Source organism: Pogona vitticeps, chromosome 3, assembly GCF_051106095.1.
Source record: "Pogona vitticeps strain Pit_001003342236 chromosome 3, PviZW2.1, whole genome shotgun sequence".
In the NCBI taxonomy this organism is placed as follows: Eukaryota; Metazoa; Chordata; class Lepidosauria; order Squamata; family Agamidae; genus Pogona; species Pogona vitticeps.
Genome location: NC_135785.1, coordinates 165,485,078 through 165,512,561, shown reverse-complemented (window position 1 = coordinate 165,512,561; position 27,484 = coordinate 165,485,078). Strand labels below are relative to the sequence as shown.

Sequence of the window (27,484 nt, the reverse complement as noted above, 5' to 3'; positions counted from 1 at the left end):
ATGGGCCTTATTCCTAAACAAGTATGCCTATAATTGCAGCATCAGAGAACTATGCACTGTTAATTTATAGTCACAGCTCCTACTGTGTACCCAAATCTAAGAAGTAAGTCTTCAGAGCCAAGTGGGCTCTGCTTCCAGATTCTGGAATGAAGAATGATGCAGTAATACTTACTTCAGAAAGAGATCTGGCCATATATCCCTAACTGATGGAGAAGCTCAGCAGGAAAAAAGCAATCATGATTAGTTCAGATGGGTTACCAACACAGCAGTAACAAAGCACATGTTTGTATCTTAGAAATTGATTGAATATCTTCTTTAGTTCACAAAAACAAGTTTAACAACAGGATTGTAAGCATTAACTGTTCAAAAAAATCTAGATACTATGCTGAACACTCTACAATTTCTGGACATATACTCAAATCCACCAACTTCTCATAGGTGCTAAGGCACAAACATATATAAAAGGTCCCTCACTCACCTGTGATGTCACACTGCACATATAGATCTGTTTGTTCCATTAGTACTATTGACTCAGCATGCATGAAAGAGCTCCAAGTCTGTACATAGTTTTAAATGTCCTAAAAACCCTTGATGGGCCCTCCATTTTATGATCTTGACCCTTATTTCCTGGTTACTCAAGCAAGCTCCCTGTTAAATAAAAGAGTGAATACTATCTTCTTACAGTAGGTCTGAACACCAGTAAATGAGATTTACATGCAAAGCTGATGATGTGGGAGCACATATAGCTTCCACTTATTCTAACAGGGCACATCCAACATGGATGAGGAGCCCATTCGAGGTCACTCATTGTCCATATTGGAATGATTTGAACACAACACTCAACTATTGTTTGGGCTTTAAAAATGAACATAGCCTTTCCTGCCAGGCCCACAAACTCCATCTTCCTTCTCTAACATGGTGAAGAACTGTAGAGTTTGGAAGCTTTCCTTCTATTTTTAGATTAATCACAAGTGCTTTATGTCATTCAAATGAATCACCAAACTGTGATTCCTTTCAGCAGTGGTTGACCAATTTATGAAGCTAGCTTGCTTTCCCTAACCATAGCTAAGGTCTTTGATGGCATGTTAAACAGCAATACAAACATTTTGTGGCCAAATGGCTGGGAAGTAAGGAGGTTTGTTCTCCTAATGCTTACCCATGTTTAGCTTTATATTTAAATGCAGCCACTCAAGCTCAACAACAATAATATTACTGCATGTTCTGGAAATATCATACATTTGAAATAAAACATTTTCAGGGTTTAAGAATTAGAATGGTATAGTATCAATAAAAAATTAATTGCCCAAAACAAAAATCTACCTATAATTAATCACCTTTATCTCAATTTCCATTCCGCTTGAGTACAGGAAGATATTTTTTAAGAAACGAAATTATAAAAGGAGCTTGCCTTATTATGGTATAATAACTTTAATATTAAAGGCATAGACTAATAAATGCAAAATTTATTTCAACTGTACATAACAAATACTTTTTTTAAAAAAAAATCAAAACACTTAGTTATATGTCACCACAAACAATAAAATGCAAACTGTACAATACAATGCACATTAAGATATACATCTACGTTCTGTTTTCAAAAGTCAGTAACTTACTAAAGATGGCTTCTCCCATTCACAAATGAAATGCACAATATATAGATTTATTCATTTTTATGTCACTATGTACACATTATTGTGTTTTGGCATGATTATGCAAAACACACAATTAATATAGCTTAGTGTCAACTTACAGTAAATACTTATTGAATGGCAATACTGTTTAAGCCGTGTGAAAGGGACCCACGATGGCTCACACCTACATTCTAATTCAAATTCTGAATGCTTTCATTTTAATACTAACTGTACACACATATCATACAGATTGCATAAATATTAACAATGGTACCTTATGTTAAGTTCCACAAAAATAAAACACAATGTCTGGGCTTGATACCACAATTTTACCACTGGATTTTTTCAAAATGTTTGTTGCTTTAATACTTCTGACCTATTCAAAATAGTCACCTGTCTGCAACAGCAAGAACACTGAGGACTTTTAATGGTACAGTTACAGTGGAAAAAAAACTAGCAAAAAGATCCCATCATTCTGTCTCATAGCTCTTATAAAAATTAATAGTGGCAGTTTATCAGATATTCAAAATGAATTAAACATTAATTATGGCAGAAATGGAAAGTTCAGAGCAACCACAATATTTAAAACTCATAATACATCATCAGAGTAACAGGAACATTGTTAAATGCTTTTGGCCACTGTAAACAATACCTGCTTTCTAAACCCAGGAACTATTCCTTAGTGATAATAATGATGTATATCTGTAGTGTCATCCATTTTAATTTGATTTTTTTTAAAAAAAAAAAAACATGAATACTTAGTTTAGGAAGAAATGCAAGAAATGAAAGCCCCAGCTGACAACATTTTCATAACCATTCCACTCTGGTGGACATATGTCACTTGTTCCGACTTCATGTCTTGGTTTACTGAAAAAGCAGCAAAGGTCAATGCACCTTTGAACAGGGAAAGAGCAAGAAGAGGTCATGTTTGCTTACCCTTCTTCTTTCTGGACATTCTCTATCTCAGCTACTCTACTACTTTCAGTTCCCATATGTTAAAAATGTGACTTCCGGTCAATTTAAAGAAAAACTAGCCAGAACGGAAAGGGCTAAGAAGACTGTTCTTTACTCACATCAGAATCTAATTCTGTAAACTGTTGCAAACTTCGTTACATTTTAAATCTTCTACTGCCAGTGTGGGGTTACAGCTACTCTGCCTCACAGAGGTAATGGGAACTCATTCCAAGACGAGCGGAACAGCAGCAAACTCACTGGTAGGTACTCTCTGGTCACCCTTTGAGATCACTGCTTTGCTATTTAGTATCAGGTACACTGTTCTTAGCATCCTTAGGATTTGTCCTTGGTATTGTGCACTGCTATAGCCCTGCAACTTAAACTGCTTCCGTTAAACCACTAAACAGAGAAAGGGCTGAAGCAAGTCTACTAATAGTCACTTGGTCCAAACTGAATGGTGCATCCCACTTGCCATGCCATAATAGCTGCAAATTACTGTGCATCTTTCAGCACTAAAAATGGATCTTAAGAGATGAAGCTTTCAGTTCAGTTAAAGTGCAGCACATGCATGCACGCATGCACGCACCACGCACGCAAGTACACACACACACATACACACCCTCTGTGCTATTTCATAGCAACTAAGGATGTTCTCTTCAACACTTCATCTTAGGAATGTTCATTCACAAACTACTTCACATGAAATTAAGTGCAATAAATTTTATGTCTAACGTTCTCAGTAAGTTTGTTCCAATTTTCTTGCTTGGGTCATTTATATCCTGTTCGATAATGAAACCACTAAAATTACAAAGGTTTGTAGATGTTCATTATTATTTGGGGAGCTGCAAGTACTGATGGTTAAATTGCCAGAAAGCAAGAACAGAACAATACTTAATTTAATTCAAACAGTATCATTACCATAATGAGAACATTAAGCTGAATATGGGCAGCAGAACTCAGCATCACTGGGGTGGGGTAGGGAAGTTGTCTGTTAAGAATTTCTAACAGCAATTCTGTACTTACGTTTATTTTTTAGACTACATTCTCTACAATCTTCTTCCACACGACAGAACCTCCCTCCAACAATAACATGGGCATAAAATAGGAGCTGAACACTGAAAGGGTGTCAACATATTCTTAACCCAAATAAAAAGCTGGTTGTTCAAAAGTGAAATTAACAAAATTATATTTACATGTCACAGACATATGTGAAGAAGCATGCTCCCCGTCACCCAAATCATCTGAATGAATGGTTGAAATTTAATAAGGACATATGACTTTGGCACTCCCAAAATCTGGACAAAGGATCTTCATGAGTGGTGATCTTCAGACAGAATTTAGAACTTCCCCCTTGATGCAGAAAATGATCTATGCATGATTAGTGGCTAATATATATTGGTGCATGCCTACCAGACTTCAACCACAGTGAGCTACAGAATTAACCCTTCAGAACACTGTTTAATTTTCCTTTGCCAAACATCTGTATTTGCAAACTCTTCCAGTGCTGAACAGAGTATGTTGTGAAGAGAAAATGGAAGAGGCACAAGCTGCTACAGAAAACACTTGCTCAAATCCCATTTGAATGCGTAGTGCCATTTGTGCAAATTACACAACTTCTTGCAGTGTGTGCATTCACTTTCTATAATGTAGTGTAAAGTGATAACAAATCTCACCCTGGCACCAGAATTGAGTTTTAGAAGCATGCACCTTCCCAAGCTTAATTCCATCTGAAACATGTAAGATATATAGACAGCATAGTAACTAGCACCAGATCCTGCTTTTGCTTCCCAAAACAAACACACAAGATTGACCAAATATACAAAACTGTCTGGATTTGCCATTTCTTGTACATCTGCAGTTGTTTTATGTTTTCCCAGCATTTTTTTGTTCTTAAACAAAGATGAACCTACACATAGTAAGACTAAAGTATTCTCATATGGCACCAAGTGTTTCACAAAGTACAAGCATGTGCTGTAAGAAAGAGACTGAGTGGGAGAAGAAATAGAAAGTGTTGTACCTACTTTGAAACATGAAAAAAAATCTATATCATTCATACCTATAAGTATACGTTTATCAATGCTGCCAGTTTTTATATTTAAAAAAACCCTGTAAAGTGTATTCCACGAGGTATGACTGACTGAAGTATCAGAAATTTCTTCGAAAGATTGTTAAAATATCACATTAAAGAGACAAGAAACTGCAAGAAAACATCTAAGAAAAGCAGGCTGTGATACAACAAGCATTTGTTAAGAAAAGCTCAGAAGTGCATTAGTTCTGGTGAGAGATATATGAGCAACAGCTCTTACGAGATGTAGACCCCATTCTGTAACTATGGGCTGTCCATATACTGTCATAGTCAGAGTCTTCAGAGAGGTCGGAAGGCTCCAAACGAGAAAGGCTACTGCGACGACCCAAGGAGTCTAGACTTGATTGGTCATCATCAGCCAAGACGTGATTATGCATCAGGTCAGTGCCTTGCCATGCTAAGGATGTATGGGTGAAATGAAATGGTGGATGTCGACAGGCAGAGGTGGGATGAGGAGGAGAACATACAGGATAAGCCACAACCAAAACACATGAAACAAAAGCAAAAGGTGACGGGAAGAAAAGGAAAAGAGAAAATATTGTTAAAAAGGCACCAAATCATGTTACCTTTATTTAGGTTGGGTTTTATGTACAAATTATACTAAGCATGTACATTCTATTTTAAAAATGGGGAAAAGAAAACAAAGCCAAACACATCATCACAATATGAATCTGTTTTTAATGCTCCTGAATTTGTCTTTAATTATCTTGTTCACAGGGGTTGCTATCTATTTATTAGGACAAATTGTGCTTATTTGAAAAGAATGATTTTGACAGGGGGGGTAGTAAATGAGTAAACTCCTCCCTACTAACCTACAATGAATCAAAAAGGAAGTCTTTTAAATAAGAAGATTTATAGCTTTCCTACACCTTAGCTGCCACTCTTCTAATATTGTTCAAAATCACTAAATCATTTTCCTCTTAAATGCTGATTTTGACCACGGCCTTCAATGCAGGATTATCTCTGCTATTATTCCTATGGAGCACTGTGTGTGAGTACTAGGAAGGTGGAAATCTGCAAGTAGGAGCATATTGGGCAGTCCACTAACCAACACAAATCCTTTTCTAGGAAATTACTTGAGAAATGTGGCTGGAATTCTGTTGCACAAATTATAACCATGCAACTAACTGTGAAACACAGTTGTTTCAGGATAATTAAAAGATTCCTCTCCCCTCCTCTCCAGGTTGATGAGAGATTCTTCAAGCATTAAAGTGCTCCCTCCCCATTCCACAACTCCCAAAGGCTTTTCCAGGACAAAGGGGATTCCTAGCAATCCTTGGAACCTGGAGGGGGAATAGGAAACTTTTAATTCCTCTCAGGTGTCCATGGCTGGTAATATCATCACAGTTGCACAGCTGAAACTTGCACAGCAGGATTCCAGCCAGTGGCAATTTCTCCACAACAACGCTGTCAGAGCACCCATGGAAGAGAATTTTGAATTGATCCTGAATGATTACGCAAGGGGGCAGGAAGAGAACCTGAAACTGATGTGAAGGATTATGAAAATGAAACTTTTTGAGAGAAATTCAAAACTAAATGGAAAATAGGCACCTAGTATAGGGCAGGATGCAATGGTACAGTCCGGTGACAGAATTACTTCCATCAGCAGAACCCGGAAGGAGAAGAAACACCTTATTTCACCTGCCACATCTCCACCATATGTTCAAAACCTCCTCTGGGGAGACGGATACCTTCTGGGGGGCTAAATACAAGAAAAGAAGGAAGTCCTATAGTAGAACTGGGCATCTGCTAGACTGAAGCTGGATTTTCGTCACTGTAATATTATTCAATACCAATCTATTGAAAATTAATATATCTGAAGCTAAAGCCCAAATCAGATATATAATTTATGGTTTAGCATTCTTTGGAAACCTTGCTACACAGATACATTGAGGTGTTTGTATAAGCAAATTTTAAATATAGCTGCAGTCATTTCAACAGCACCAAAACAAATTCCCTGAAAAACATGTCCAACAGTTTGATCAAAAACTGTCAGGATCCCCTGAGGAAGTTATGCTAAGCAACATACCTACAATATGAAGCTGCCTCCACTTTGTTGTGTTCTCAACCTCTCACCAATTGTTTCAAATGGCACAGGTGAAATGGGGCCAAACTTTGAAGACTATTATGGATTTACCATTCATTGTAATAGAGGCAATAAAAGTTTTGGAGGCAGGAACACTGTGCAATGTTAGAGTGCACACAGATCTCTGTAATGGGCCATTCATACTAATATTAACTGTACATCATGGGAGACAGAATGCATCTATCTACTGCTTCCCCATGTGATCAGTTAGCTATGAAATTTTCATCTTGATGTGACATTTTAGGCCATGGGGAATGTTCTTCAAATTCAGTGAAGCCAGAACAATATCTTGCCCGCACACAGAGTAAGCAAGAAAAGAGCTGGAGTTCAAGTGGGGAAGGGCTGAGTGGCAGAGCATGTGCCTCCATGCAGAAGGTCCCAGTTCTGACGCCTGTCATCTCTAGGAAGGACTGGAAAAACTCTTGCCCCCAAACTCGAAGGACTGCTGCCAGTCACTCTTGAGAAAATATTGAGAGAGATTACCTAAGGCTCTGACTCAGTAAAAGACAAGGTCCAATGATCCTTGGTTAGTGAAAACACTGCTAAAAGCCAAACTATCCCTGCCCTGCTCTTAAGAAATCTAACTAAAAGGCATTCCCCAACAACAAAGTTAACTTTCCCAACTTTGCTGACTTTTCCTTGCTGGGAGAGAAAAGGCAGAAAAGAGAGGGAAAGGGAAATAATTCTGAAAACTGATATGCTAGGTATACACTTAAGCTGCACAGCACAGGGGGTACACACCCTGACAAAAGATTTTTAAAAGATAGATCTAAAGGCAAAAGTAAGCAGATACTGAGGGACTTCAACTTCTATCAACCCCAGGCAATGAAGAATGCTTGGAGCTAGGATTCAACAATATCTGGAGGGTCATGCTTCGCCCTTTCCTGCCTCCAGGGCTCTAAGATTGACTATGCAGGCAAAAAAGGCAGAGATTGAGGCCCTCAGCATCAGGGTGGGAAAATAGAAAAGAATGTCTTAGATAGTGATCCCCAACCTTTATGCTCCATGGATCGGCTTAGCGTGTGTGGGAGGGGCGTGTGCGTCCATGCATGCGTGGGATGGGCCGTGCATGCATGGGAGGGGCCATGTGTGCATGGTTGGGGCCATGGGAGGGCCGTGCATGCGTGGGAGGGGCTGTGTGTAAGTGGGAGGCATGTACAAACATGCGCCTGCTCGTGTGGGGAGGCAGGATATTTGTCTCCGCGGTCCGGTCCTGGCAAGGCCATGGACTGGAACCGGTCTGCATCGGGAGGTTGGGGACCCCTGGTCTAAGAGGTATAATAGTTCCTGTAGGAAGCCCTTTATTTGAAGATCAGGGCAAAAGTCTTTGAACGTAAATAAATACTGGGACCTATGACACTTGGGATTTAGCAGCTGGAAGAGTAGGGAATGAATTATTTGTGGAAAGTTTTGCTTTTCCTCCCATGCACAAATATTTGCAGTGTTCTACATTAGCAGAACTCAGACTGACTATATAGAAAGGCTATATGGGAAATTACTTTATTACATTGAGAGTGGAAGATAGCACATAGAGTTAAATACATGTTATAACAAAGAAAGAGAAAACAGGGGAGGAAAACTCAATCACTAGCTATTTTCCTTTCCATGGCCATGTCTGAAAAACCCTGTCACAATACAGTGGTACCTCACATAGCGATCGCTCTGTATAGCAATGAAATCACTTTGCGATGGACTTTTTGCCATTGCAAGAGCAATCGCTTTGCCATGGCCCCTATAGGTAAATTTCGCTTTGTGATGATCACAGGGAAGCGATCATCGCAAAGCCCCCATTTTCGGCCAGCTGATTGGCGGTTCCAAAATGGCCGCTGGGTAAACAAAATGGCCGCCCGCTGTTTTGCCTCGCTTTAGAGGCACCGAAAATGGCTGCCGCAATGGAGGATTTTCGCATAAGGTTAGTTTTTAAGCCCGCGTTTCCATGGGCTTTTTAAAATCGCTTAGCAGCGATTTTTGCTGCACCGATTAGCATCGCTAAGCGAGGCACCACTGTATTTTTCCCCACTTGGGAATACAAAAGCTTCTGACCTATCTCTGGCATCACAGCCTTCCCATGTCACTGCTTCCCTAGCCATACACAATTTGAATTTCTGGAAGGAGCACTTCCAAATTATCAAGTGGAAGATGCTACCATCAGAACGACCGGATTTACACTATGAACGAAGAGGTGAGGACAAACAGGCAATACAGTGGTGCCTCGCTTAACGAGCGCACCGCATAACGACAAAATCGCATAGCGATCCGTTTTTTCAGATCGCTAATGCGATCGCTTAACGTTTTTTAAATAGGGCTAAATTTGCTTTGCGAAGACCGGTAAGCGTTTCTCTTACCGATCTTCGCAAAACAAAGCCTGACGATCAGCTGTTCGGCGGCCAAAATGGCCGCTGGAAGCCCGGAAATGGCCCAAAATGGCCATGCGCAGCGTTTTCGCACCCTCGTTAAGCAAGGCAAGGGCCCGAAAATGGCTGCCGGCCATTAAGAAGCTTCGCTGAATGGTGAGTATTTGGCCCATTTGGAACGCATTAAACCATGTTTAATGCGTTCCAATGGAAATCCCTGCCCCGTTCAACGATGCTTCAGCATAGCGAAGGTTAATCCGGAACGGATTAACCTCGCTATGCGAGGCACCACTGTACAATAATATGCTGAAAAGGTGCTGCACTCTATGCTCATGTTACTTCTATTTATTTATCTAAATTTTATCCCACCTCTCTCTCCTAGTGAGGGGACCCAAGGTGGAATGCAAAAAAATTGAGATCAATCATTAATTAAAACAAATTGATTTTAAGAATTAAAATTAACTATGTACATTTAATTTTAAAATTACAATTTTAAAGCCCTCCCCATTTCAAATTACTCCTGGCTCCTCAAAGGCCTTTTTAAAAGTGGCTTCTAGCACTTTGTGCAGACTTAGGCACAGAAATTTCCCAACGTATTAAAAACATGATTAAGAGACTGAAAAACAGTTCTAGTATTGGCCTTATCTAAAAGCAGAAGGTCAAATCTAATTGTTCTTGACAATTCATATAAAATTATATGTGGGAAGATAATTAAAAAATAAATAACTATAATTTTAACAATAAGCAGCCTTGAAGAAAAGAAGCCGTGCAGCTAATTCCTATTATCTTTATTTTCATTGTAGATAAATGCAAATAAAAGTTGTAGATTTCTGATGTATGCCATGATATTTATTGCACTATGTATATTTGCAAAATATACATAGAAAGAAAAAACCAGCAAAAAAAACAAAATACATTTTGCATCATTTGTGTGTCTCTGCAAGAACACAGCGGCATAAACTGAAAAAAGCTGTTTCAGTTAGCACTCCTGGGTCAACCTTGGAGAAAGATATATTATAAACAGGCAGTAACCAAGCACAGTTGTGCCATTAAATCTTCTGATATACCTTGTCCTACCCCAGCTATATCACCCACAGAATTCTAAGAGCTGTCATTTCAAATTGTAGGACCAGAATCAATTAAAATACAAAAGTCTAGATTTGGAGAGAATCATTAAATGCCCTAAGCATAAATATGGCTAACATAGCAACCAACAACCTTACTGCACCATAATATTATTGCTTATAAAGTGTAAGCTAGTTTTATGATTAATAGCAAAACTGTGCAAACTGCAATAACCAAAGATAATATTTTCTTCCCTTATATAGATAGAATACATGCTGACAGATTCTCCTATTCAGGTGCAATGCTTTACTTACAATAGAGGATCTCCACCATTGCAGCCTTGTTTAAGATTAAATAACTTGGGTCCCCAAGACACAGTGTAAGTTGATATATGTCTGAGTGATTGAAAACAGCAACTTTGCTCAACAGTTATTTTTAGAAGTACATATATATTTTTCTGAAATGAAGGGGAAGAACCCCAACTGTAACAGAATGACAGTCTAAATGGTTAGCAATTGTTTATATCTCATCACCTTTCCAATATAAGTAGCCACATTTGCAAGGAACAGAAGACCAAGATTCTCTAGAACCCCAGCTTGAAATGAGTTAACTGCATATTGTTGCACACAGTGTGTTCATCCCTACTTTCATTCTCCTGCTAGAGTAAACAGCTATAGAAACAGAAATAGGTAGCTGTTTTGCCCATCATTCAAACTCACATGCTGGACAGCTCAGTAGCTTATGCTTCTGGCATGGAGCCAGAGGCTGGGAGTTCAATTCCCCACTATGCCTCCTACTGCAAGAAGCGGCCAAAATGTGTTTTGCATGCATCATTGCTTACCCCACACAGGGGGCAGCAGTTCAGTAGCACTAGTACCTCTCTACCATTCTATGTATGGGCTATGACACCACTGCAAGAGAGGAAATAAAAATACATAAGGATTGCCTAGAACAGTCCATAACAGAACAGGCAGATGTGAGGAAATCCTGAAGTATCCCCACTGCACGGAAGTCCACTTTTTGAACACTGATTGCTAGGACCAAGGAAAAGGCAGGATGCTGGGAGCGGATACCAACTTTACTCTTCCACAGTTCTTTACTCACTGTTCTTTGATCTCACTCAAAAAATGCAAATCTGTTTTTCTGAGCCTCAAGGATAGCATACATCCAGTTCTAAACCATAAAGACACTATGGATCAGCTACTGCAAGCTTGGGAATACTGATTCAGAGTGGGAGATAACAACCCACAGTCCTAAACAGACCATGGATGGGGCTCAAGCCTCTCAGGTATGAACTACAAATTTCAGCATGAATATCCAAACCCAACATATTTACATGCACAATCTGAGAAATTGAATAAGATACTTGTTCTGTTGCCCGGTCTGCCCATTGCAGTATGTCTGCTATTGCCAAATCTGACCACTGGGAGGACGGGGATGCAAAGGAGTACAGAAGGTTACTCACTAGATTTTCTTTTTACTACATGGAACCGTCTTGAATCAAAGTTTTGGGAACAGAGATTTGCTTGCATTATTCCAGGTACATATAACTTATTTCCAGATTACTTCCATCTCCTGCCCCAGTCAAAATGAAGTACATGGACTACAAAGTAGAATTTCTTGTTGTACGAATAAGATAACACAACATGTTTATGTTATACTAGAACTTACTTGAGTTTAATGTTTGGCGTGTTTTGGCACTTGTGCAGTAAGCTTCAATTACTTTTAGAATCTGAGCATCTTCTTCTAATGCAGCTGTACCTGTAGGGCATAAAAATAATCACCCACACTATGCAATGTCATCTCAAAACAAACAATGTGACTGATATATCAATCTAAAATACACACTTCTCCATCTTTTGTGTCAATATTTAGTTTTTATTTATTTATTGAACACATGCCCCACCCATCTAGGGACAAGCCACAACTCTGGACAGCTACAAAAGAAATAAAGACAGGTGCACAAAAATATAACATATTTGCTTTTCAAACTCTTAGCTCTTCATAAGCTGAGATCTGATGAAATCTTTTGCATACACATTTCCCTTTTTCACTCCTCCTTTTTCATGTTTCCTGGTTCAGACATACCAATAAATCACGGTTTAACATCATTACAAGACTAGCTATCACAGTCTAAAAGTGGGTTCTGGTCACTTGGTATGTTATAGCACTCTTAGCCAAAATTTCAACTAAATGGGAAACTACACTTAATTGAACATCCCCTGGTCTGCTTGCTGGCTTGCATGAAAGAGCTGCATGCACAGGCAAATGTGTTGACTCCTGGAAACTTCCCATATTTAGATACACCATATTGCTTTGCTAGGGGTTGTGCTGGAAGAGGTCTGGAAGTATGTCAAGTATCTCCTTTTTCACATGCTGCTTGATTTCTCTAGTTTGATTTCATTTGCCAATGGGAGCATAAACCTGGAAAACGTCTGTCACTGATTTTTTGCTTGCTAATCAGCCAGAATTACTAATTTAGAAGACACTGTGGCTTAGATTGTAGCTCATTAGAAAAGCAATAAACCAGAGATCCTTGTTTGGATACAATGCTAAATAAACAAATTGCCTGCTTAGCTGTCCTAGTAGCACAAGTCAAGTGGGAGCAATTGATGGCTTGTTCTTTCACACAGGCATCGATATTTTTTAGACATTCTGGATTATTGTGATATGTAAAACAACCCATTTTGTTTGGGGAAAAGATTTTTCTATGAATGTGGAAAATATAGTTCACCAATCATTCTAATAGTAGGTTGTTCCATAATTGGGAATGTTTTGTTAAACCAGTGAAATCCAAGAAGAACTCTCTCTTCACAGACATGGGGTACAAGTTCCATTCAAACTGAACTAATCCAAAGACATCTGATCTTTTTTAAATAGCTGAGAACAACGAATTTTTTTGAGAAGAAGAGTTAAAAAGGATTCACTCCCTAATATATGAATATGCACTTACTTTTTCTCAGTGCAAATTCTTCTTCTGATGGTTTCCGTTCAGGTTTTCGCTTAGGGAGCAGTTTTTTCATAGTTTTAGGACTTTTGCTGAGATCCTGATTGTGTTACATGAAACAAAACCACACACATGCAATGAAAACCTACCTATTTACAGATATCTGAACAGAGTAATTAGACAGCAATGAGGTATTGCCGGAACTATCTTCTCCATCGCTTTTTAAAACAGTACCAGGTTCTGTTCTAGAAGCCTATCATACTAGAAGAGATGTTCTTACTGAGAACATTTACATACAGCTTGGTTCTCATGATGGCTATGCTTTGAAAATAAAACTGAAGATTTGCCCATGAGTTATTGTTTTTTCCACCCCTTTCAGCCAGTAGTGTATTTCTTGATTTGGTGCAACCATGCTCAGCAGAAGCTTAGACTACATTTCTGAATGGAAAGGTATTTGCTAAGGTTCTGTATTATGCACCAGCTGACAAATACCTTTCTTATCAGGAGTAAAAGTTTGAAAGCACAATGTAAACACTTTGCCTAAAACATTTTATTTAACAATCATTTCTTCTAAACCATTTATCATTCTAAAATAAAATGTATTGATCCTTTATTCAACATTTTCCCATTTTTAAGAGAAAAAAAATCCTTTTCCTGTGATTTTCCCTTTTACTTCCTCCAGTCTTTTGTAACCTCTAAACATCTTGCTTTTTTTAAATTTCCATTTTTAAAATTTTCAATGTTTGTTGGAGAAACCACAGAGGAAAAAAAGGATTAACATCAAAACTCAAAGGAAACCAGAGGAATTGTAAAGTTTCAACAAAATATTGGAAAAATAAGCATAAAAATAATGGTCCCCGTGAAAACAACAAAAATAGTTAATCCACTGTGGCTCTTGACAACCAAATATTCCACACTACAAATTGTAAATAGTTAAGTTCAAGATTAAGGTTCTTCTACCAAGACAACACAATGATAAAAAGGTTGCTTTGACAGATGCTGCCTCAACAGAAGAACTTCAGTCTTATGTTCCTAGAAAGGCTGCCATTGACGGAAATGCACTAGAAAGGATTATTACAGTTTGAAAAAAGATTCCTTTTTTAGTACTGTAGTAAGGCTGCATAAATTATTGTGCCTCCCTGGCAGCAAGTGCACATATAGTCTAGAGCAGACCAAGACCTTAACACAGGAAGACAATTCACTGTTGATGCACCTTTATATATGCTAACAAACTGGCCAGATTTGATAGCAGTTTTCAAATATTTGATTTGTTTTCAATCATCCCACAGTACAGGACACATAATAATGGGCTCAAACTACAGGAAGCCAGATTTCAGCTGAATATCAGGAGAAAAACTTAACTGTTAGAGGAGCACAACATTGGAACCAATTATGTCTGGGGGTTGTGAGCAGTCCGACATTGGAGACATTCAAGAGAAAACTGGACAACCACCTGATAGATATCCTTTGATTTGGATTCCTACATTGAGCAGGGGGTTGGACTCAATGGCCTTACAGGCCCCTTCCAACTCAGTTATTCTTTGACTCTATTTTTCCTAATACAGTGGTGCCTCGCACAACGAGTGCCTCACACAACGATGAATTCACACAACGATGCCTTTTTCTGTTAAATTTGCTGCCTCACACAGCGATGTTTCCTATGGGGGATTTTCACACAACGATCTCCCTTTTCGCTCCTGTAAAAGTGTCTTAAGATGTTTGGACGCTGTTTTAAATGTTTGCAATGGTTAGTCCACCTCCTGAAACCTATGCAAACTGATTTTGGTGTTGTTCTGACACTTCCTTAATTTATGACGATTTTTTGTTTTTTCTCCATAGGAAACCATTGGACGGTCTGTCTAATGGTTTCCAATGGAAAAAAGAAAAAATCATCATAAATCAACGAAGTGTCAGAACAGCACCAAAATCAGTTTGCATAGGTTTCAGGAGGTGGACTAACCATTGCAATCATTTAAAACAGCGTCCAAACATTGTAAGACATTTTTACAGGAGCGAAAAGGGAGGTCGGGAAGAACTTTAAAAGGCAAACGGAGATCAAAGAGCCTTTTCCCGACCTCCCTTTTAGCTCCTGTAAAAGTGTCTTAAGATGTTTGGACGCTGTTTTAAATGTTTGCAATGGTTAGTCCACCTCCTGAAACCTATGCAAACTGATTTTGGTGTTGTTCTGACACTTCGTTGATTTATGATGATTTTTTCTTTTTTCCATTGGAAACCATTAGACAGACCGTCCAATGGTTTCCTATGGAGAAAAAACAAAAAATCGTCATAAATTAAGGAAGTGTCAGAACAACACCAAAATCAGTTTGCATAGGTTTCAGGAGGTGGACTAACCATTGCAATCATTTAAAACAGCGTCCAAACATTGTAAGACACTTTTACAGGAGCGAAAAAGGACTTCGCAAAGGCATTGAAATGTACTGAGTCGGCTTCAATACATTCCAATATAGGAAACATTGTTTCACTCAACGATGTTTCCTATGGGGATTTTCACTGAACGATGGCAATCCGTTCCAATTAGAACGGATTAACTGGTTTTCAATGCATTCCTATGTGAAATGGTGTTTCACAGAACGATGTTTCACACAACGTTGATTTTTTTGGAACCAATTAACATCGTTGTGTGAGGCACCACTGTATTTCTTTAATAAACTGAAGAAGGCAAATCTGTTTCTCACAGCAAGAGCATCCTACCATACTTTTTTCCCAATAGGAAATGTAGTTGAAGGGGAAAACTGCATGAGATAATAAGCAATGAGAGGCTGAAGTTCAAACTAGGCATTCCTGCAGTACCCAATCATAAAAAAGTTGAAAACACTCCTTTACTTAATATAAGCTGAAATGAAGCTTAAATGCTTTATGAAATCAAACAGCACATAGATTTATGACCTGGACTGAATGGAAGCTTTTAACTGGGTTTCTTATTCTCACCTCTTTGTAACAGAGCGCAGCTGAAGGCCGTAATGGAGGTGCTGGTCGTAAACAGCTCAAACTCCATGGTTTAGGAGTTTTAGGAGGCTCCAAAGGTCCCCAGTTTATAGTGGTATGAGGCGTCCCATGATGAGAAGGATGTGGAAGAGTGTGGTATACTGGAGTTAGTGGCATTTGCTTACTATCTGCATGTTTGCTGGATGGTGTTACAGGATGAGACGGAAGCTGCGAAAGGTATGAAGATTACAGAAAGAAAGGACATGATGAAAAGTGATTGTCACATACCTTCCTTAGGCTATGGATTCTGGATTGTTGTTTTTCCCTCATGGGCCAGCATGGATTTTGTTTTTACCAATTAGCCATCATTGTTCAGTTAACCACAAAACCATACAATAACACTTAAATGGCTTGGTTACCATTCATGCAAATGCCAGCCTACCTGTCTATTGTAAAATCATGCTGACTAAAAATGTGAAGGGTAAAGCTATGAATGCCCCCACCATTGTCACTTCCCATCACTCCTTTACATATGGTGGACAATGGTAGGAACTGGAAAGCCCTTTACATCCATGGAAGCTCTCAATCTGGAAATCTGGAAAATCTCCATGGACAATGGAAAGTCTTCTCTTTGGACTAGTACCCTCCACTTGTGGAAAGTGCTAGAAAACAGTAACAGAAGGGGAAGGCTAGAGTCTGCCTCTCTTCCTCATATGTTCACTCAACAAAATATTACTACGTCTGAATAAAGCTCACACCATGTTATTAAATTAATCAGGTATTAATTCCAAAACAACTGAAGCAGGGATGGACAAAAAGTGCAGACTATTGAAGCTGACTTTCTAGAATGTAAACATTTTGCATGTCACAGGATGAACTGATACTTTCCTAAAACCATGTATATCAGGGCAGATGACACAAATGCTTCCCATGTCAAGATAATTAGACTCCCTGAAAGGCAACACTAAGATGGGAGCCTATGTGTCTTTTCCCCTCTTGGGCAATGTGGTGTTTCTAATTTAAAAACCAGAACAGCAGCAGGGACCAAACCATACTTTATGCATCCCTAAACTGAGTGTTTATGAAATATACTGCAATACAGAAAGGGCAGCCATGTTAGTCTGTGCAAGCATTACAGGTAAAAGCAAAATATTTATTTATTTATTTATACATACCCCGCCTATCTGGACTACTAGACCACTCTATAGAAATACGAAGTAAAAAAAGACAAAAATGTAGTGGCCCCTTAAAGACTAACGTTTATATTTTTTAATGTGAGCTTTCATGGACAAGTCCACTTCATCAGACATATGCTCTTATGTATCACTTCAACTATGTCTTGATTTTAACATACATAAGTCCAAACACTCAAAAGTTTAGATACGAACTGTCAGAATGCATCATCCTACAGCCCCACAAAATGGACTACTTTTCTTTTCTGAGACTTACACCCACCCACACAATTTACTTAGCTTGCTTGAAATACTCTGATTGCTTACTGTAAAGCAAAGATCACTAAACACAGAGATCTTCTTACCGTGTGAGATGGCACAGAATGAGGTTTAATAATGGGGGTCCCGACTGTTGTCACTTTGGTTTGCTTTTGCAGATGATCTACCCATTCATGCAAATCTTGCTGGTTGTTACAAGATACCAATATTCGTTCAATCATATTTCCTAGAACCAAAAGGGAAACAAAAAAAGGATTTTTAAAAAAATCAAGAAACATCTCAGTAAAAATATGGGCCAAAATCCTGTTCAGAAAAATTGCTGCTTGTTTTGATTTAATCATGTAGTTTCTGCAAACTGTACAAGATCTGGAGACCCAGAAATAGTTAGGTTATCTACCTATAACCATGGTTCTTCTAGTGGTCCTCTGTGAATTCACACAAATGGGTTTATCCTGTGCCTGCGCAGGATGTTCGGAAGGTTCTAGAGCCTTGGGTCCTCAAACTACAGCCTGAGGGCCACATGCGGCCCACTGAGGACATTTATATGGCCCGCCGGGTGTTTATGCCACTGCTGCCTGTCTGTCATTTTTTTTACATGAGAAAGATGGTCATTGGTGGAAGAGGCAGAGGGGGTGGCAGCCGTCGCCGATTGGCTGGCAGGCTGAAGCGCTGGATCATGAGAATTGTTGTCTGGCTGCAATCTAGCTTCAGGGGGTGAGAGGAACCGAACAGTGCAGCCAGACTACAACTCTCATCTCCCAGGATTCAGAGGAAGCCAAGGCATTTGAGAGGGCCGCCTAAGCAGTGACTTGTGGGCAGTGAAGGTCGGAAGCGGGAGTGCAAAGAGCGGGAGAGAGTGTGGAAAACGGAGGCATCACAGCGCAGAGGCAGCTTGGAGGAAGTTGTGAGCATTATTACCTCAGTGTGAGCCTGAGGTAAAAGCGGAGTTTCACCAATCAGACTGCAATGATGGGCATTGTATGTCTCTGTGTGGGCAAAGGTATTGCTGGTATATTGTTTTTGTAGTGCTGTACAGTCCCGGGCTTCCAGCGCTATCGGGGCAGCCCTTCGGGAGAAGCTGGGCAGCGGTGGAGCAAGGCGGGAGATGATCCGGACTTTCTGCCCCACCGCGCAGCTTCTCTGCTGCTGGAACCACCATCGGGGCAGCCTTTTCGAAGAAGCCAGGCGCAGCGAGAGAGAAATGGCAGATCAGCTCCCTACTTTTCTCTCCAGCCGCCTGGAAAAAGGCTCCGTTCTCTGCCGGCTTGCCGCTTCTTCACCGCCATTGGAGCCCCCCCCCCTTCCCTGCTGCCTTTCTCTGCCACTGAAAGGGCCATCCGTGAGCCTACCTGGCCATTCTCCACCGGCGGAAGGTGGCGGGAAAGGGAGGGCTCCAACAGCGGCGAAGAAGCGGCAAGCTGGTAGAGAACGGAGCCTTTTTCCGGGCGGCTGGAGAGAAAAGCTGGGAGCCGATCTGCCATTTCTCTCCCCCCGCCCAGCTTCCTCACTGCTGAAACCACAGGAGTAGCAGCCAGAGCCCTGGCTGGGCAGTGGCGGCGAAGGCCAGGCCCGGGAGCGGCGGTTAGAGTCCGGGAGGCCTCCTGGCAGTGGCAGTCGCGGCAGTGAAGAAAGGTGCTGCTTTTTGCTTTTTCAAAACATTTTTTGTCTTTTGCAGGGTGGGATTGGGCTGTTGGGCTTATGTTTGTATTTGTTTTGTTTTTTGCAGCCCCAGGGGCTTGCAGTGTTTTATTTTTATTTGGGGGGGGGTATTTTTTTTCTTCAGCCGGAACAGATTAATGAGGTTTCAATGCATTCCTATGGGAAATTTGGTTTCTATTCACGAACTTTTCGATTTACGAATGGACTTCCGGAATGGATTCAGTTCGTAAATCAAGGGTTGTCTGTATATATATTGGTATTTTACTAATAGCAATTTGGATTCCCTAGGAAACAATGATGTCAAGAAAAAAAAAATTGACTCATAGTGTAGAATAGTCAAAGAACAGTGGACTTATGATTACTTTTTCATGCAGTACAAGGAAAGAGCTGTATGTCTGATATGCCAGAATATAGTGTCTGTGTTCAAAGAATATAATTTGCATCAACACTATGAAACTCAACATAAAGATAAATATGATTGTTTGGTTGGAGAAGTGAGAAAAGATAAAATATTATAACTGAAAAATACATTGACAACTCAGCAAAATACTTTTGTGAAGCAGAAGCAGCTAAATATTTCATCACTGCGAGCAAGTTTTCAAGTTGCCAAGCTAATGGCACGCACTGGCAGACCATTCGTGGAGGGAGAATTTGTTAAAGAATGCCTTCTTTCTGTTGCCAAAGAGATGTGTCCAGAGAAGGCCGATTTATATAGTACAGTGAGTCTTTCAGGACCTACAATTGCACAGAGGATAAGAAATGGGAGACAATTTGCATCATCATTTGCAAAACTCCACAAAAAAACTTTCATATTTTTCCTTGGCACTCGACAAAAGCAATGATGTTCATGATTCTGCACAACTTCTAATTTTTATTCGTGAGATGAATGATTATTTCGAAGTCACAGAAGAGCTTGCTGGACTGCAAAGCATCAAAGGAACAACTACAGGAGAGGATATCTATGAAAAGCTTTGCCAAACTATGAATGGTTTGGAGCTGGACTGGGCTAAACTAGCCAGCGTGACAACTGGTGGTGCTCCTAGCATGGTGGGGTCTAAGAAAGGAGTAATTGCTCGCATTAACCAAGAGATGGACAAACATAACCATTCTCATCCAATAGCCATACACTGCCTCATTCACCAATAAGCGCTGTGTAGTAAATCAGTGAAGTGGGACACTGTTATGAAAATTGTGGTATCTTGTATTAACTTAATTAGAGCTCATGCACTAAACCACAGACAATTTTCTGTCTGAGCTAAATGTTGACTATGAAGATGTTCTGTATCACACAGAAGTCCGTTGGCTGAGTTGAGGGAGAGTTTTGAAACGTTTGTATGACTTGCTTCCACAGATTACAACTTTTCTGCTTTCAAAAAACAAAGTACCAGACCTCAATGATGCAGAATGAAAATGGCACCTTGCCTTTCTGACAGATGTAACAGAGCTACTCAACAATTTCAATATGCAACTTCAAGGAAAGGGGAAGCTCATCTGTGATATGCAATCACATGTCAAAGCATTTGAAGTAAAATTAGGCCTCCTCATCAAACAGTGAAGGAGGAAATCTTCTGCCATCTCCCCACAACTCAAAATGTGTTAGCGGAAAAACCATTGATTGCATTCCCAAACATGTGTGGATTCACTGGAAAAATTGCAAAAGGAGTTCCAATTTAGATTTAAAGAGCTTCATCTCCATGAACAGGACATACAGCTTTTCCGTAACCCATTTTCTATTGACATTGAAAATGTGGATACAATTTCCAAGTGGAACTGGCTGAACCGCAGAATTGTGACTCTCTGAAAGACACATTCATGTCAAGCAGCCTTCATAATTTCTATGCATCTCTCCCCTTTGAGACATATCCTCATCTCAGGAACCATGCACTCAAAATGGCAACCTTCTTTGACAGCACTTATGTCTCTGAACAGACTTTTTCTAGAATGAAACATTTGAAATCTCCAACCAGATCAAGACTAACAGATGCACACTTGCATCACTTGTTACGACTAGCAGTGACAAATATGGAACCAGACATTGACCATCTCATTAGCCAAAAGCAGGCCCATAGTTCCTATTGAAATACTGTTAAATTTGTTGATTTAACTTTACTTCATTTTAAATATTGTATTTGTTCCCGTTTTGTTTCTTCACTTCAAAATAAGATATACGGAGTGTACATAGGAATTTGTTCATCGTTTTTGTTTTTACTATAGTCTGGCCCTCCAACGGTCTGAGGGACAGTGAACTGGCCTGGTTTAAAAAGTTTGAGGACCCCTGATCTAGAGAACCATATGTTCCCAAGCTTTGTTTAGAGGCAGAACATATGTTCTTCTCATCTCATTGTTGGATGTATAACATGCAATATTCAGAGGCAGAGAGGAACATAAAAAACATTACCTGATATTTCAAATGCATTTCTGTGATTTTCATTGTCTTCTAGCTTCGCAATACTCATCCCTGTTAGTGGCAGTTTCCCCTTAAAATAGATATATCAAATCACTACGACATATATACACAAAGGAATCTTTTTTAAAAAACGAGATGGATTTTTCCCCCCCAAAAATTTAAGAAACAATCTGAATCGTCTTGAAGGAAGGCCCTTCAAATTTAGGATTTATTCACAGGCCCACTTCCTTTTATCATTCTGAGAGTATTTACAGATAACACAGCACTTAAGCACAACCTTTACAGGTTCACTGGCTGGCAGATAATGAGCTGGACCTAAACTTAGAGAAGACCTATTGAGATTCAAGAAATAGTGTGTCTACTTTAAGTGTAAGCCGGCTGGATAGCTCAGTGGTTTAGGTATCTGACTTCAGAGCTTCTGAGTTTGATTCCTCACTGTACCTCCTGTGAACAGAGCCAGCATGTGTGGCCTTGGGCAAGCTGCACAATCCCAGGGCACTCCCAGAAGAAGGATAAAGCACTTCTGGATATTCTCTACCTGGAAAACCATGGAAAGGGTTGCCATAAGTCAGAATTGACTTAACTTGTGCACATGCATGCACAGACGCACATACACACTCTCTCTTTAAATGTGACTTTGCACATATTCCTATCTAAGATAACTGGATAGCTCAGTGGTTTAGGTCTCTGGCTGCAGCGCCCAAAATTGGGAGTTTGATGCTTCACCGTGCCTCCTTAACAGCGGCTGAACTTGATGATCCATAGGTTCCTTCCAGCTCTGCCGTTCTAAGAGTATTATTACTATTATTATTATTATTATATAGTTGAGGGCTGATTGAATGACAAGGGGCCAACTAAGGCTGTGCTGAATCCAAACGCCTCCCAACCTATAGTTACTGGAAACTCTTTAAGGCTACCCTGACCCTGACTTGATTTTGTGTTGAGGTTGTAGATGTGAGACTGGGCTGAGAGAGTCTCAAGAGAGCTTCTATGGATCTGACAAAACTCAGTTCTTCATCTGCTCTGCTTTTCTAGCTCTTCTGCTAACTGATCTCAGCCAGCATAGCAGATTCAATTGTGCCTGTCGATCTGAGATTCCTCAGGACTAGGGCAGATGTGCCAGCACAAAATGCTTTTGCCCATTCCAGAGCCACAACAGTTGGCATAGCTTTGAAATTGGATTGGATTGTCTGTCTGGATCCAACCCAATTTAAACAGGACACTTGAATGAAATTATATTAAAGTTCCATTTACCTGATAGATAAAACCACTCATCCTAGGGCTGGCAGATAACATGAGTAAAATGTTAGGAAAGAGAAGGAGATATCTTTCGTTCTTTTCCTTATGAAAAAGAAATAAAGGGAAGAAATTAGTGAACTATAAAGTAACAATTTGTTTTATTCCTTACTAACAGACAAAAACCAGCAGGCCTGGGTTTTCTTTCAAACAGGGTTGTAATTTCAATAAATATCTCCTAAAATACTTTATGGGGCCAATGTGGTGTGATGGATAGAATGACAGACTAGAACTCTAGAGACCAGGGTTCAAATCTCCACTTGGCCATGGAAAGTCACTAGGAGAGCAGAAGTGGTAAAACCACTCCTTAAATATCTCACTTACCTTGAAAGCCCCTATTGGGGTCGCTGTAAATTAGTTCCAAATTGACAGCATGCATACAAAATACTTTATATTCATGACAAAGATTGAGAACCTCTTCTTAGACAAACTAAGAATGCATCAACACAGGAGTTCTTCAACTCTGCCCTCAAATATGCTAAAGTGAATATGGCACTTGACTTAATTGGGAGCGATTAAGGTCAAGTTAGAATAGTTATTCTGAAAATATGTTTTTTTCTTCTTCTGCATAATTCTTTAGCAACTTTTTTGGCAGATTTGTCCTTTCTCTTTGACAGGTACACAGGTGTTTCACAGACCAAGAAGACAGCCTCGTCTAACAGTTTGGGATGAGGCACTCCACTAGCTTAGTGGAGAAGCCACCACTGCACAAGTAACAATAAAGAAGAGAGAGTTTTAAAAATTAATGAAAGAGACAGATTTTGTTCAAAATACAACAACCAGACTGCTGACTGGGGCCAGTAATAAGAAGCATATAATGCCCCTGCAACAACTACTGCATTGGCTATGAGTCCATTTCCTGGCCCAATTTAAAGTGCAAGTTATAAAGCCCTATACAACTTGTATCCAGGCTATCTGAAGGACTGTACAGTATCTGCCCATATGAGCTTTCTTGGTTTATAAGATCTTCAGCAAGAGCCCTCCTCTTGGTCCCATTGCCATCACAGGTATGATTGATGGGGACAAAAGAGAGGGCTTTCTCTGTGGCAGCTCCCAGGTTTGGGGGATTACATTGGTCCGCTCCCTTTTATACAGTACTTCCAACAACAACTGAGACCCATCTTTTCAGACAGGCTTTTAATAATTGTGTTCTACATGCTGGTTTTTAGCTTAGTAAGTTTGTATTTAAATGGTTGTTGTGGGTTTTTCGGGCTCTTTGGCCGTGTTCTGAAGGTTGTTCACTATGTGCTGTCCTATGAAGATGCCGGCCACAGAGACTGGCGAAACGTTAGGAAGAACAACCTTCAGAACCACCGCCGAAGAGCCTGAAAAACCCACAACAACCATTAGATCCTGGCCATGAAAACCTTTGTGAATACTTTGTATTTAAAGTTTTTAATGTTTTTAATCATTTAATGAATGTTTCATTATTATGGTTTAATTCCTCTTTAATGCATAATTATATGTGTTTTAATTCTACTTGTTTTAATATTGTGAACCACTTTGAATCCCCTCATTGGGAGAAAGATGGTCTACAAGATACTAAATAAATACATAAATAAAATAAATAAGAGATACTTCTTAGAGATGATAAAATACAAAATAGTACATTGTACTGCATTTCACCTGATTACACAACTGACAAAATAAATTTCATGCAAGCAATTTGAATAAGATACAGAAAAAGCAAAATGCCATACCTCACTGCCAGCGCACTGAATCATGACTTGTGACATGTAAATAACATTTCCCAGGGTTTTAATGTCCTCCCCTTCCCAGCAGCGGATGGCTTCTGTTAGTATTTGGAGTTCAAGTTCCTTTCTTTTCCGTACTTCTTGACACTGTGCCTGTTAAAGCACAAGAATATATGATCAAATTGTGTGCAGGCACAAGTGTGCTAATAAAGATAACATTTGTTCAGTAGTATGTCTGGGCCTTCTGTTTCAGACAACTGCAGAAGTTTCAAATAACTGAATTCCAGCCATTCTGGTCTTTCTTACTATATATAATGATGCAGGAGCTCAGTGGCAACATTGATAGTGACCTTGTATGCTTGTTTCATATATTGTTTAAACTATTGTACTCTATTTTGGATACCTTTTATTCCATGAATTACTTACTGATAGGTTTTTGAAGGCTGTCATGGATTTCTGAATATCTGGCCGATCTGGATGATAATCCTAAAGGCAAAGAAAAACTGCACTGTGATCTCACCTGGAATTAAAATCTGTGCTTTTACTATTCGATTAAACTACGAAGACACTTTTTCAGAGCTACACAGCTTTAGAGCAACATTTAGATCAGGCATCATAAGTATGGATCTTGTTCCCATAAAAATCTCTTCTCTTGATAACAGCAACATTTTGGATAATCCTGCTGCTATTTCAGTATAGTACACTACTAGGAAGTTCACCCGGAGCAGAAATTAAAATTAGGATAAAATTAATCTAGCCAGATTAATACATTCTCATTACTCATTAAGATGCAAAATGAAAACTAAAATGTCCACCTGGCTGTATATACCATTTGAGCTCTTAAACAATATTTCGTAGTAGGGGCGTGAGACACAGTATATGTCAGATGAATTATTTATTCTTCAAAATTGTTGTTGAATGCTCTCTTAATATGAAAATAGCTATAACAAACATGGAAAAATCTAATAGAGAAACTCTCTGAATGAACAAGTTATTATTAGAATAAACAAGTTTCCATATAAGCAAGTTGGAAACTGAACTAGTTGAGCAGCAGGTGCAACAGAGCTCTTCAATCTCCTCTGGAGCTTGTTTATCCAACAAACTCTTCCTCAGCTTAGAAAACTGTTAAGACAGGGTCTTGAACTTGAGACAGAGAATAAAGATTTAAAAATAATAACCTACATTCTCAATTTTCATGCATGTGCAAATCCTTGCATATTCCTGGAAATACTCTTTGTATATGAAACCTAGCTTTACATTTCTGGAGTTACTAACGGTTTGGACTATAAAATACCTACAGTGGGGTCTCGACTTACAAACGGCTCGACATACGAACATTTCGACTTACGAACTGCTCTCATAGGAATATATGGACTCGACTTACGAACTTAGATTCGAGTTATGAACTCTTTTTTTCCTTTTTTAAAAAGCTGTCATCTTAGGTTAAAAGGAAAAAATAAAAAATATCCCCCTCTAGTGGCAGAAGGCGGAATAGCAGCTTCCCATTAGTTTCTATGGATGAAAAGAGCAGATATGGATTAAATGGTTTTCAATGCATTCCTGTGGGAAATGCAGATTCGACTTAAGAACTTTTCGACCTGAGAACTGCCTTCCAATACGGATTAAGTTCGTAAGTCGAGACCCCACTGTATTCCATAGGACAGATCCTTGAGAACCTCCCAGGAGTTTGGAGCAAAGTGCACCAGGGGCCACAAATCCTTAAAAAATGTGGCACTCCATCAGCACTATGTGCCTGGAGAAGACAAACTCAATCCACAATATCTAATGCACTCAAGCTTTTCATGCTTCTATTTCTCTCATATGAGAAGAATGACAGAAATATACTTTGGGGTCCATCATCTTCAAAATGCCCCTTTAACTGGTGTCAAACCATCACTATGGTGAAAATATAAATGCCAATATAATATACCTCCATGTGCCTTTCAAGTTCTTTAAGTAATGTGGGATATTTATCCAGGCGCATAAAAGGCTTGCTCAGGCCCGTTGTCAACACAAGAATCCCAGGACTGTTGGCTCCTTTCATCTCCATGAATTCTCCTAATTCTTCACTGTTCAGAAATTCACCCAAAAAACAAAACAAAACAAATATTAACAAAAAAACTCAAAACCCTAAAATCAGTCAAACAAAAGAAAAATAAATAAATTATTCTAGCTCTTCAATAACAGGTTATTTTGAGAAAAGCCTGAACCAGAAAAATTATATAGGAAGAAACTAGTTTTTAAGTAAAAGATCTTAATTTGAAAACCTGATTCTCAAGCATAGTGTTCTTCTCCTAAATCTCGTGGATAAGAATTGTAATATTCTAACTAAGCAAATCATTCCACATAAAGTCATTCAAGCAAATATTGTTAACAAGTACATTATTAACATTTCCAGCAAGTAATAGTGTTCAACACAATTACATGATTGAGACTATATGTAAACACTTTTAATTATGGAACAACGATAAAGATATTTTTCTTTTCTCTTGCTTTCTTAAAGGAGCCAGACAAAACAGGGTTATTTTGGGGGGGAGAAGTGCCATTTGGATGCAAGGATTGCACCAAAATGGCATACCAGACTTCCACCTAACCTTAAGTGAACCTATTTCACTGGCATCCAAGTGAGCCTCTACAGACAAGCTCTAACAAAAAGTCATCAATCACACTTTAAAATGAGCATCCAGACTTTTAAGCAGTTTTTGAAAATGGTCTTATTCCAGGTGACATTTTCATGATCTGGATCTTTATATACATATTATTTAAAGCAATTGCTGTTTTTATTTTATTGCTGATTCTTTGTGCTGGTTTTTATAGCCTAATTCCAGTTGTTTGTCCCAACAGAATAAAACCACTGAATCAATGAGAACTTGGTAAAGAGTAAGTCAACACTTATGTAAGTTCAACT

The 27,484-nt window shown here is 39.2% G+C and overlaps 1 protein-coding gene across 7 annotated transcripts in view; it reads right to left on the bottom strand.

Annotated features, from left to right (window-relative positions):
* ARHGEF7 (Rho guanine nucleotide exchange factor 7) overlaps window positions 1-27,484 on the bottom strand; it is a 112,157-nt gene that overhangs the window by 26,003 nt on the left and 58,670 nt on the right. For 4 of the 7 annotated variants that reach the window (XM_020794310.3, XM_078391433.1, XM_078391432.1 and 1 more), the window contains 10 exons: window positions 26,507-26,645; window positions 25,003-25,062; window positions 24,583-24,729; window positions 22,841-22,927; window positions 21,578-21,656; window positions 17,607-17,746; window positions 16,073-16,297; window positions 13,130-13,223; window positions 11,848-11,937; window positions 4,892-5,068 (listed from right to left, as the gene is read on the bottom strand). In XM_020794310.3, coding sequence (XP_020649969.1) covers window positions 4,892-5,068; window positions 11,848-11,937; window positions 13,130-13,223; window positions 16,073-16,297; window positions 17,607-17,746; window positions 21,578-21,656; window positions 22,841-22,927; window positions 24,583-24,729; window positions 25,003-25,062; window positions 26,507-26,645 — 1,238 coding nt within the window. The remainder of the gene's footprint in view (window positions 1-4,891; window positions 5,069-11,847; window positions 11,938-13,129; window positions 13,224-16,072; window positions 16,298-17,606; window positions 17,747-21,577; window positions 21,657-22,840; window positions 22,928-24,582; window positions 24,730-25,002; window positions 25,063-26,506; window positions 26,646-27,484) is intronic. The other 3 variants (XM_020794311.3, XM_078391431.1, XM_078391430.1) reach the window with 1 other exon arrangement.